Source organism: Mizuhopecten yessoensis, unplaced genomic scaffold (genome assembly GCF_002113885.1).
Source record: "Mizuhopecten yessoensis strain PY_sf001 unplaced genomic scaffold, ASM211388v2 scaffold10447, whole genome shotgun sequence".
Taxonomy (NCBI): Eukaryota; Metazoa; Mollusca; class Bivalvia; order Pectinida; family Pectinidae; genus Mizuhopecten; species Mizuhopecten yessoensis.
This window is the reverse complement of record NW_018408551.1, coordinates 873,671-887,271: the sequence shown is the minus strand read 5'-3', so window position 1 is coordinate 887,271 and position 13,601 is coordinate 873,671. Positions and strand designations below refer to the sequence as shown.

Sequence of the window (13,601 nt, the reverse complement as noted above, 5' to 3'; positions counted from 1 at the left end):
TTTCTGATAAATTGCATGAGCGTTAAAATTGTTTCCATTGCCGGCATTGGTGATTTCAACCGATGTGCATTTTGTACGATATTGCAGACCTTGGTCTTGTTTTCGTTGTAATAAAAGTGTTTTTTATTTTATTTTTTATTTTGCACATAAGTTTACAATGACATTAATCATTATCAAATCTCACAATGCCCAGCGATATTTCAGCAGCCGTCATGTCTATTTACATTGGATATTGTAGTTCCGGTCAGTGTTGTAATTAATACGCTAAGAATTGTGTCTCGTGCGGCATGGTAATTATGTCTCGTGCGGCATGGTAATTAAAGTCCCATCAACGACACAGTTCTCAAAGAGGCTATATAGTGACAATGCCATGCAAATGTAAATATACAGATATATTCACCCATATTATAGCATTGATCATATCATGAAATAATGAACACATTATCTTAAGATCTTTCGCGGAAGGAGATAAAGTGTTGGGGTTTTTTTTGTGAAGAAATTATTCGGTCCAAAAAGCGTAGTAATCTGAGATTGATATAGTTCATGATGCTCACTGAAAAAACTCGCCTTTTCGTAAATTTTAAACATTTATTCTTTGATTTATTGAACATTTGCATATGTATTTCACCATTTTATAGCAATAATCATCCCATGAAATAATCAACACAGCATTTAAAGATCTTCCGCGGAAGAAGAAAGTCTGTTGTTTGGTTTTGATTGTCCAGGCTTGGCGAGGACCGTTATGAATGCTGTACACAGCATCCAAAAATTACCAATTCGGCGGCCATTTTGAAAATGTGTATCAATGTGTATTTCTTGCGCTTCAAAAAAGGCAAAAAATCACCTTTTTGACACTAGATTGACCACTTAAATTGTCATTGTGTCGCCACTTTTAATTGTAGCAGGTTCAATTTTGCTGTTCAACTTTATAATGTTTAATATGATAAAAATAATATGCAACAAACTGGAAAATTATACATTATTGATATTTATTTTTTACACATTTAGTGTAACTAAAGCAAAAAATAACATAAATGATAATGGGACAAAAAAGGAAGCACACGGACCCCCCATTTTTGTCGATGTTTTAGGAAGAAAAACGCATTTTCTTTTAATTCATTAAATACAAAAAAAAGTTTAATAGTAGAACTTTTCTATCAAGCGTTTAATCTGCAAACAATTGGTAAAAAAAAGTATTATTTCATTAAAAAATAGGGGGTAGGGATAACTAAAATCGGCTTTCTGAGTTAAAGAATAAGATTAGGAAATGTTACTTCCATAATTGAAAAGAAAATAATATTTTTCATCAATTCTACAAACATTCATACATATCGGACAACACACTTGTAAGAAATTGTATGAATTTGTTCTGCAAATAGTCAAAACCCCAAAAATCACCTAAAATCACATGTTGAGTTAAATTGGTATCTTTGACCGATCATAGCACAAAAACGAGCACATGGACATATAGTGGTTTTTTTGCATTTTCTTCTATGTCATGAACTCCTTTTTCCAAACATCCATTTAAGAAAAAAAGTTTAATACAGGAATTTTTTGAGATCTCAGAGGTGTACATCTTTAAATTTTATCAAAATAAATATAAGAGGACAAATAAATGAAGAATTAATAAAAAGATACAAAAATAAAAAAAAATAATGATAAAATGTTTAAATATAGATATATATTTTTCAAAAGCACATTTGTCTACACATCTTTCATCTCATATAATTGCCATGTAAACTCGTGAACATTGCAGATTTTTGTTTTGTTTCGACAGTTATATGTATAGACTTCGATCAGTATTGTTATTTTAAGCACAAAATGTGTGACCCCTACCATTATAACGTGAAATTATCACATAACTGACTCATTTAACTATGCCATACAGCCATGCCATAAATATGGTATTGCATATGTGTAATAAAACCTAAAGATGCTGCGATTGGTCAAATCCGTGGGAACATATTCTACGCCATTAAAGGTACTTCTTTCATTTACTATATACCACATGATATCTTTACTGTTATTTTAAATGAATTTAAATGTGTTTTTGTTATCATTATGTTCGTTGCATGTACAACTGCTATCAAAATATCTATTTTGCACTGCGCGGAACGACAATCCTATGATCGGAGTACTTTGGTTTTAACTATACAGAGTCAGCTGAGAACACATAATCGTGTTTGAAGCTTTTTTTTCAAATCATGAATGTTATGTGATAAATATAATCTTACATAAATGTCCTTGTCATATTGTTTGTTCAAGTTATCATTCTTTGCCCTGTTCGATACCCATAGCAAGTGTTACTAATAACAGCGAAACTCTTAATATACTAGTCATTAGAGTAACTAAACTACGCAAATGATCTCCTTACAAAAATTGAAAATGTTTTTTAACTCTAACATTGATCAAACAGGTGTCCCTGAACCACGAACTACAGTTTTGGTATACACAGTAACCCCACCTACTTTCGTTTTGGAGATAAATGACTGTGACACAGTAGAGCCAGAACACAGTCGTTGACCAGGTAACCCAGCCGGTTATAGCAATCTGAAGTTCTATGTTCGAATCTCGATCTAGTTACTTTGTATTTTCACACTAAGAACACTGTTGGTGTGATATTATACTTATGTAATTTTTATTATTTTCAAAAAAGCCCCGCAAATGGTTATATTTTAAGATGTGATTTGCTTTCAAAGTTATGGTAATAACGGGAATAATAGTGTCTAATGCTTAGTCACATTTTCGGCAGTGGTGTAGGGATTCCCAATATCACTTTGTGTAGACATCGTTATTTACATATGAAGTAAACTCATTCGAAGCATATCTAATTGGTCAGATCAATTTGCTCCAATGGCAGTGTAAGTGTAGGTGCAAGGCGGCCAACGACAGTGAATTGTTTATAAACTCATTTATCATTCTCCGCGTAAGCAAATAGTCTGTCTTTAATAAATCATTATATAAAGATTGGGGATTAAGATGGCAGTCAAGTTGGCCAGTCGATACTATGCTACCTGCACGTGGATAAAAACTCGAGTCCATCTGCGTGGCCTCATCATGTTATCAATCCATGTGCTGAGAAAATTGTTAATGACAAATCCTGAAAACACAGCGAGGGTGGCCAACTTGACTCTGTTCCTGGCGCACCCGACGACACTAATTGTGGTTGGAAAGGTTGGGAACACAATTATTTGCAGCAGTAGAAGTTTAACAAAACTTATTGTACGGGATTTTATGGGGATTTGTCTCATTTAGATTTAGAGTAAGAATGTTTTGTTGTTGTGAACGACTTACTTGTTTTTTTGAGTAGCACGACTGCAGTCTACCCTTGAAGTACAGCTCGCTGGTCCAATGTATTAGACAAGGTGAGGTTTGGATCGCAATGGATGCCTGTCACAGATAAAATAATGATTACATTGTTTCCATATACCATCGTTTACTAACGTGTAGTTGGTTACTTATTCAATATCGGGCTAGCTCAATATTAAATAAGTAACCGATTTCACGCTGGCGTTACAGTCGTTTTTTATAACCATTACCCACTAATTCAGAATTCTCTTGGATATATCAGTGCACACATTCTTGTGTATCTTTTAGTTAAATGGCAAAGAAATAGCTCTAATAAACTGAATACAATATATATGTAGTATTAACCAACGCCACAAACATAACTCTTGTCTCTTGTATGTGACAAAGAATGGCATAACCTGGCCAATGTATCGCCTTTATAATGTTCACTGTTACTATTCTGTTGATTTTGGGTATCACTGATGAAATTTAAATGGACATAAAGGATATATTTAAGCATTTAACTGCTTTCATTTGGCATTCATAGGCAATATGAATGCCAACTGGACAAAGACAAATTCAATGAAATTTTAACTTTGTTTGGGTTTCTACCTGGACTTCGAACCCAGTCAACTTTGTTCCTGTGACGTTTTTGAATGAATGAATGAATGAATGATAAACCAATCAGCTTTCAAACTAATTAACCAATCAATGTGTATGATTCCGGTTACTTACACGTTTTACTTCTACTGAACATATCTTTTCCGGCGCCATAAACAACAGGACGAAAATCTGTAATACCAAACACATTATTGTTACACAACGGTTTCAAGCTGTAGTTTAATTTCATTTCACAAAATGCAAATTCAAAATATTTTTAATGTTTTCCTTACGTCAAAATATTACGTAGAATATCAAATACCATTAGTTTATGAACAACTTATGAACAATACAAATAATGCATACAAACATCTCCTTTTCTAAGTTACCCAATATGTATAACCTCATAAAATAAGTTATTTGACTAACTCTGAACTATTTCTTAAACACATATTTTAGTTTGTCTGTATAGCAAATTATCAAATCGCGAAATTTTTCATTACAAAATATTCACTGACTACGATTTCACATGTTTACAATTACCGTCAAATATTCAAGTCCAAACAGGTTCCAAGCCGGTCCAGATCCCTTAAATGGCAATGATTGTGTATTGACATACATTCAAAATAAATAAGTAGTCTTGACTTCCACAAGTCATATAGGGAATGTAACAGCATTTGTAGTATGCATTTAATCTCGGTAACATAAATGAGCTCATTCTTAATCATTTATTTATTATTATATTTTTATAACACTGAAACCTTGGTAAAAAAAAACTAGTAAGTTTTTTAAAATACACTAATATTTTTCACAAATAATCCAAACATTATCAAACACTCAGTTTCTGAAAGCAGTTTCCGTGACCTGTTGAAAATAATTTGATATGTTTTTTCATGCATCAAGCATTACCTTTTTACGCTTCGAATACATTTCGGGTATATCTCTGTTCTGTACATATTTGATTTCTTGGGAATGTTGTACACCTACAGAAATTAAAAACGATTATACAACAACCAATGTTACATACACTACGAGTATAAACTATTCGATTATTAAATCACGGACAGTATGGTCTAAATTTGTAGTCAGGATTAGTGACAGGTTTAAGGACTATTCTTTGTTCATAGTCTGTACCGTTTAAATATCAAAACAATCTGTTTTCATACATGTTTAATAATAGACAGATATCTTTAAATACATTTGTTTATGCTACTTAGTTGACGTACTTGGCATACAGTGCAGCAACACTTAATAAAACTTACTAATACTTTTTGATAAACACCCATCTGTATATTTTGTATGTTCTGTTAGGCATAGTTCTTTTGCACCGATACATACAGCTAAGACTTAGTAATATAAAGGTGACGTATAATTACCATTGTTATCCGCAAAAATGCAAACCAACCGTGAACATATCCGGGAGAACCATTCTTCAATGATAAAAATAGATAAAACAGCTAACATTTGTTTGAGTGTTGAACGTTTGGTGCTGTTGATGATCAGAACTATGTTTATCAGCGAAATGGCCATGTGTTAAACAAGTATGTGAGAAACAGACTAAAACATAATGTTTCAATGGTACACTACACGTAAGAAATTATCAATACATGTGCTAATATCCGGTGGTATATAAAACGAGAGTGAGATAATGTTGCGAAAATTATTAGCGAAGGCCATTTCGATTGAGTTAAATATTTTTCCAAAAAACTATTATTCTGGCATTTCGTAATTCGTACCCTCTGTTGTTCCCAACACCAAACAAGTACTTCTCTGGCGCTTAGCTTTCTTTCTTTTCGTTGAAGTAAGAAGAGAAATGAGATTCGAGTGCATTAAACAAAATACCTGGTTCTGTTAAGCAGAAACTGTTCTGCCATTCTTCTTCGTCGTAAGCGTTCCGTTCTGGTGTCGTTTTAGCAGCATCTAAAATTAGAAAATTATCCGCTTTACTAACACAGTGATGTTTGATATTTTGGCATTCTATAATTTTATCAATTCTGTAAAGTGGTTAATTCTTTGTTAATTACATTGTTGAATAAACGATCTATAGTATAGACTTGCTTTCGCTATTGTTTAGGGGTTTGGAAGTAAGAGTAGTTTTGATTGGCTAATAAAAGAAGGCATTTTATTAGATGGCTTGGTATACAAATAGAGGTTTCATCAGATTTTTTGTTTTCTTACTCTGGCGGTCGAAGTGAAAAGAACACATCTAAAAATGTAATAGTGACCAAGCTGAATAAGTTTTGGCCTAGCTGCATAAGTTAGGGTTCCACTGTACTACTTTATAGTTAGTTGACAAAATAAATTGTATCACTAGGTAGTGTAGAAAGTCATAGGGTGTCATAGTACAGGGCGACGTACTGTTGATAGATACAATGTGACAGGTACCAAGACACAGGGTTTACCAGGGTTTACCAAACCATAGATTTCATAGTGTCTATGGAGACTTGTTCAAGGTATGTCGCGGTAAAGGGTGTACACAGTCATGGATGTCGCAGTAAGGGTCTATTTACTGATGATACAGGGTGACGGATATATTGTGATACAGAGCTTTGGTTGCCTTATTGACTATATCAGTGTTAGAAGTATATTGTAATAAATGTAAAATATCTACCGGGTGTAGTTTAGGCAGAAGTGATTTAAGGCAATAATTATTTGAATCGTAACTACCCATCTAATAACTATTGCCTCAAATCACTATTGCCTAAACTACACCCGGTAAATATTTTACATTGTTACATTGTTATTTGAATCGGGGCTGCAGTGGCCAAGTGGTTAAGGCGTCTGACATTCTGCTTTCACTAGCCCTCTACCACTGGGTCGCGGGTTCGACAGTCGCCAGGTACTGACCGTAGGTCGGTGGTTTTTCTCCGTGTACTCCGGCTTTCCTCCACCACCAAAGCCTGACATGTTATTAAATGACCATAGCTGTTAATACGACGTAAAACACAAATGTGGTGTTGGCGAATCAGTGTTGTCGACATTTAAGGTGTGAACTATGATTTATTTTTAAACTTTGAAGATAATATCCCTGCAATTTGTAGTAAAGCCTCAAGGCAATTGTCCATTTTAAAGCGAATTGAGAGGTTTTTTTAACCAAACAAGGTAAACTTGTAATTTATAATTCTTTTATTGTTTCAAATTTTAACTACTGTCCTTTAGTATGGCACTTTAGTTAGAAAAGATACATAATGATCACAACTCATCCTTCAGACACTTACTCAGTATTACCAACAGCGATAGGCTACATGTAAGGCGTCTGAAGAATTACGGTTGTGAGGTTTTTAAAATTGTTATGTCCCCTGAATAAATTCTTAACCTTGTACATATTAAGATGTCTAATTATGCCTTCAGGAACGAAAATACTGCAGAGGTGCCCTGGGTCAACACTGTCAAGTATGGACATAAATCGTTTGCTTTTGAGGCCGCCCGGGTGTGGAACAGTCTCCCAAATGACTTCCGAAAAGTGGAAAACTTCAAAGAATTCAGGAGGCTTGTCCACTCCTTAGATGGCCCCATCTGCCTTTGCAATATCTGTAAAGAGTGATACTTCATACTGTGCCCTGGTTACCTCTGCCACCTGACATTTTGGATCGTACAATACTATTGTTGTTTTCTTTCATTTCGCATAAGTATTAATTATATTCTACATTTTTGCAGCATCTTATTCGTATTTTAATTCAAAAATTCAAAAATATAAATTTTGACAAAATTGCTAAATTTTGTTAATTGATTTCAGTATCATTTTTTAATTTCACACTATATTAGTGTATATTCTGTCAGTTTTTTTTCTTTGCTATATTAGCATTGTATGTATATTCTACTTCATAGTGTTTTAAACCTGTCTTTGTAATTCTTGTGTGATATACAAATATTTCATTCACTATTAACTATGTCTTTATTTACTTATTCTGAATACTACTGATCTGTGATTACATTTAATGCTGTTCATATATTAACACTACTTTTATATTTACATTGTTTCAAAAGGATCATATCCCGGGGGCCTTTGTAAGTAGGGGACTCCCAATCACTTAAAAACCTGGCATATGCTACTTCCTTTTTCTGTGAAAATTGTTACTAATTTTTATTAATATATGTGATTATCTCCATTTACTTGTAATATAATGTGTTATTGTTATTTTACATATGTTTGTTGCAATAAAAGCTTCCAAGAGCTAATGTTCCTTGTTTACCTGTATGCGACGTTAAATAAAGTTTCTTGTATCTTGTAAACAAACCAAACCAAGACCAAATATTTGAATCGGTAGGTAATCATTATTTGAGTCAGATAGACGACCAATATCTTGTATATATATTGTCGGGATTTAATTGTTATAACAGTATCTGATTCCAGGGTAGAACTTGGAAACAAACTGTAGGCACGCATCCGTTACATATGTGTCTATAAACCTAAAATATGCAATACTCTATCTCGAGCTTACAAGCTCCAATGTGTCCTCTTTTATTCATCCTGGCCCATACATTTTGGATACTCATATTTTCAGTTACATTTATACGGTTTATTTGATCTTAATTTGAGGAAACAATAGCTGTCCTAGATCAATAAAGCAGGATTTTTGTCATGTAAACATGTGTTTATAAATATGTATGTACCTGCTATATTTGTTTATAAATAGAAAGAATCGTTTAGGTAATTTAAAAGTCAATTTTGTTAAATTAAATAATAAAATTATTGAAATGAATGAGAATGAAAGTTTGAATGATTGGTAGCATGAAGAAATAAGAGAGAAGAGAGAACGAAGGGTAAGAGGCCTCCTGCGTGGGCTACATGATGTAAGAGGGATGAACCCGGAACACCCCAACCCTGGCATCCCTCGTAAAAGATGATTGGGAAATCAACCTAACGTGAACCTAAAAAGACATTTTGGAGATTGGTCGTTTTGCTCTACTCGTCAATATCTAATCCCCATCCTATAAAATAGATAAAAATGCATTAATCATATCCTACATGCATCAGGAAACGCAATTATTATACCCTCTCTCTCAATTAAAGCCAATTTAAATATGCATATAATGCGCCATCTTGAAAATTTGTATTATTATGTCATAGGGGAAGGGCTTAATATGAGCTGTTTAACTTGTGCCCAACTCCCATTGTATATATATTACAATAAATATGTTTAAACTAACTGAGAAGTCCATTTCGATATTCGTAAGTACAGTTACGTGTTCATATACCTGTGGCACGGCATAGCCAAGTAACCAAGTAACTACCGTTGACCAGGCAGCTCAGTTGGTTCGAGTGACAGATAAAAATAAAATACCATGTCTTACCACATTCATTTTGAATGATTGTTGGATAAGGGAAAATCCTAGTAGGATTCGTAACGTGTGGCTTTGTTTCTTGAATAGGTCTGTTGCTGATATCTGAAATATATATATATACAAAATACCATATAACAACGTGGATTTATGCGAGTGGCAAATATACAATGAGGAAATCTGCGGGGCACTGATGTCTGCTTTCTGGTATTTTGTTGTGAAATTCTCGATTCAACTATGTATTCTGTTGTTATTCTTTGCCAATATCTTATAGGTATAGGCATGTTTGGAGTGTGTTCAAAAACTAGAAATGACAGTGTGCAGTCCTGTAAGACATTTGGGTCTTATATAGTGTGTCTAGCTTATGTAAAAGTCCTTCACTAGTAGACAGATATGTCAGCATTTCTGGTCAGGAAAATATTCCGTGCCTTACCCTTGACATATAACTTGCACGAAACAAGTGCTTGATAAACTGGAAGCTACACAAATCTTGCTGTTTATGAATTGTCTATTGCAATCAGACGTCTGTGAAAAATAACAGGAATTCTCCTCCAATCGAAATGTCTCCAAGCAGCATTAAAACGTAATGTTATGATCTAGAACTGTCAATACAACAATATATGCAAACATGTACACATGCATTTGGATGTACTATGCATTTGCTATGATGATCCTTGCAATATATGATTATTTTTGTGCCTACTTATTGGTAAATCAATTATTTAAAAACAAACGGTCTGCTGTTAAAAGGAAATACTCTTTCTCTCTTTTTCTGTTTCTTATCGTTAGAGTACGCAGAATTTATTAGCGTGTATGTATATTAGGCACATGCCATTTAATTGATGAAATACCTTTGCATGAAACTTTAAGCATTTTGTGATACTCTTAACTAAGATAACTGTGATATAACCTTATATGAGTCGAATGCATCAATAAATATGTAACGTTTAACTAGCACATGTATTTTACTAGCAAGCTTACCATGTTTATTTATATATCGATTGCGTAAATATATTATTGTATCTAACACATGTATTTTACTAACAAGAGGACCATGTGGAAGATTAGCCTTTGGCTACCCATGTATTTCATCCTCAAAAATTAAAGTTATTATTATTATTATTATTATTAATAAGTGATTACAATAAAACAAACATGTATATAGGATGCAAAACTTACCCTTGCTAGTCCAGCTTTGTATTGCCATTGCTTCCTTAATTATCTGCAAAATGTAAAGCTCTTATCAGCGATACAGCTCAATCGTATTTCAATTTCATTGCATAAACAAATTCGTCTTATAGATAACAAATCCTCTTCTTCTTTTCACTAACAAAATCTCAACTGTTAGAGTTAAAATTTTCTCGTCGTACTGTAATAGCATACGACAATGATACTTCCTGTTGGTTTCGAAAAAGCATGAAGCACGATACAGGGGAATTACATATGTATACAAGTATCAGTTAGGTACATATATAAATATAGCACTAGAAAGTAACCTATACAACCGGATTTGTTTTCTTCCTTCCTTATTTTATTGTGTGCAACTCTTGTGACATGTAGTACTGTGATAGCATACGACAGAGATACATCCGGGGTGTTCCGGATAAACGAAGGGCACGATAAAGGGGAATTTATTGTAAAATAAAAAAAACATAAATGATAATGTATTTATTTATACTTATAACACTAGGAAGTGCAAACATTTACAGCTGAAACCTATTTCTTTTCTCCTCTCCGTGTGTTATACTTCATATATATATATAATAAGCACTATAACGTTACACATAGTGTAGATATTTCTTATAAGCTTATATAAGATTGTTGTGTTACTTAGTTTTGAATGTAACACTTATAACTTTCCATGTACCTATCCTTCTCTCTACCTTTTTCAACTATATGTACTTAACATATTACCAAAACAAGTTAATGAAAGCATACGTATCCATAATTTTATATAGTACATGAAAGAGTGAGAGACCTCTTGCATGAGGACACTAAGTTGTAAAGAAACTGACACCGGGACTCCCAAACCCCGACAGCCTTCTAATACATTTGATTGGGGAACAAAATCGAATTTTGGAAAAAAATATCTGAAAAAAAAACAATTAAAATTATCATTCATGTATTACATAAACAAATATATCAGCTAACATGTCTTTCCTCATTTTGTCAAAATATTATGAAATATTATTGCTATCGATAGGTTATCATTGTAGTATTACAGTTGCGTAAAAGTTTAATGTCGGAGGACCAACCAAAATCGAACACTAACGTGTTAATACTCCAACAACAATAGAGGTCACTCTTAATAAACGTTTAGGTCTCGTAGGAAAGATGGACATGATATCAGATTGGATTGAAAAGCAAGTATCTAAATATGACAATATTGAAAAAATATGTTTAAACTGAGAGAGTACTGGAAAAGGACATGATGGAGACTAAAGATAAGAACATTGATTTTGAAAAAAGTGCAAACGCTATAAATACATTTATGAACAATTGGAGGTAAAGTCCGAAAAAAAACCTACACATGTTTACATATTAAAGAAACAATTACAATCATGTAAAGCAAATTATTAGTGTTCATAGATAGTGTTAATGAGGGCATCAGAGACCCTGTCGGAACTGGGAAAAAGACCAGAAGACCTGCAGTGTAGGTCTATGAAACGAAACTTAATTGTTCATGGCGTAGCAGAGATATATAGAGAAGATACAGAGTAAAAAACTGCGAGAATTTCTTCAAAATGAGTTAGAAATTAGCAAGTTTGTGGACCTGACTAATGTGCATAGATTTGAAGAAAACCGCGACCAATTATGGCAGTGTTTGTGTACCAAAAGGACTTAGAGCTGGTCGGAGATAGACCGGAGTTGCGGCGATGGTCACATTTTCGAATTAACGAACAATTTCAAAATGAAGTTGAGGTTAGGAAGAAACGCCTGTACCCAATGAAAAAACATTACAAGAGAGGTGGACATAAAGTGGAATTAGCCAGGGACCGACTATTTATAGACGGGGAGTTGTACGTCGAGCCAACTGGGCATAATACGGAACAGCAGATGACTTTCAGTGAAGTGGTCGAGAATCCAAGTAGACATGGTTAGAAAAAGACACGAAACCCGTCCACACCATCGGGCCACACCTCTACTCCATCAAAAACAAGGCAGCGTCGAGGTGATGTATACAGTGCCCCTCCTAGTTCTCTTGGTCATCCAGTTGAGGAACGGGGTGGTAGTTGGTGCCGTTTACAAAACCAACCAGCCAGTTTCCCCCCTATTTACAAATACAGAGGTGGAGAGAACAAGCTAGCCAATAGTTTTAACCTATTAACAAATACAGAGGGGGAGGGGCGGGGTGTATCAGGGAAAGCCCCCTCCCCCTCTCTATTTACAAATACAGAAGGGGAAAGAATCAGCTAGCCAATACTTCCCCCCTATTAAGAAATACAGAGGGGAAACGTATCAACTAGCCAATAATATCTCCCTTATGAACTAATACAGGGAGGGGAAGGGGAATGAGCAAGCAAATAGTTTCCCTCCTTTTAACAAATACAGAGGGGGAAGAATCTGTTAATCAATAGTTTCCCACAGTTAAAAAATAGAGAGGAGGAAAGAATCTGCTAGCCAAAAGTTTTCCCCCTATTTACAAATATAGAGGTGGACAGAACAAGCTAGCCAATATTTTCCCCTCTACTGACAAATACAGAGGAGGCTAAAAAATCAGCTAGCCAATATTTTCCACCTATTAACAAATACAGAGGGGGGGGGGATCAACTAGCCAGAAGTCCCCCCCCCCCCCCTTATTTATAAATACAGAATGGAAAAGAATCAGCTAGCCAGTAGTACATATGAACTAATAATACACAGGGGGAAAGAATCAGCTAGCTAATATCCCTCTTATGAACTAATACAAGGAGGGGAAGGGGAATCAGCTAGCAAATAGTTCCCCTCTATGAGCTAATACAAGAAGGGGAAGAGGAATAAGCTAGCCAATTAGTTCTCCAGTATTAATAAATAGAGAGGGGAAAGAATCAGCTAGCCAATAGTTCCCTCCCTATTAACAAATACAGAGGGGTAAAGAATCAGGTAGCCAATAGTTTTCCGATTTTTGACAGATACAGAGGGGCAAAGCATCAGCTAGCCAATAGTATCTCCCTTATGAACAAATACAGCTGGGGGAAAGAATCAGCTAGCCAATAATTTTCCCTCTATTGACAAATACAGAGAGGGCTATGAATCAGCTAGCCAATAGTTTCCCCTATTAACGAATACAGAGGGGAAAGAATCATCTAGCTAATATCCTCCTTATGAACTAATATAGGGAGGGGGCGAATCAGCTAGCATAGAGGTCCTGCCTATGAGCTAATACATTGAGTGGAAGGGGAATGAGCTAGCCAATAGTTTCCCCCCTATTTACAAATATAGATGGGGGG

General features: G+C 34.5%; 1 protein-coding gene and 1 long non-coding RNA gene across 3 annotated transcripts in view; both read right to left on the bottom strand.

Annotated features, from left to right (window-relative positions):
• Window positions 1-5,797, bottom strand: part of LOC110460661 — a 15,534-nt gene extending 9,737 nt beyond the window's left edge. The window contains exons 1-6 of the mRNA XM_021513700.1: window positions 5,731-5,797; window positions 5,265-5,318; window positions 4,798-4,871; window positions 4,432-4,476; window positions 4,024-4,080; window positions 3,295-3,390 (exon numbers count right to left, since the gene is read on the bottom strand). Coding sequence (XP_021369375.1) covers window positions 3,295-3,390; window positions 4,024-4,080; window positions 4,432-4,476; window positions 4,798-4,818 — 219 coding nt within the window. The 5' untranslated portion in view covers window positions 4,819-4,871; window positions 5,265-5,318; window positions 5,731-5,797. The remainder of the gene's footprint in view (window positions 1-3,294; window positions 3,391-4,023; window positions 4,081-4,431; window positions 4,477-4,797; window positions 4,872-5,264; window positions 5,319-5,730) is intronic.
• Window positions 5,798-9,189: 3,392 nt separating this feature from the next.
• Window positions 9,190-13,601, bottom strand: part of LOC110460630 — a 6,502-nt gene continuing 2,090 nt past the window's right edge. For both annotated transcript variants that reach the window (XR_002464037.1, XR_002464038.1), the window contains exons 3-4: window positions 10,351-10,393; window positions 9,190-9,276 (exon numbers count right to left, since the gene is read on the bottom strand). This is a non-coding gene — a long non-coding RNA (uncharacterized LOC110460630). The remainder of the gene's footprint in view (window positions 9,277-10,350; window positions 10,394-13,601) is intronic.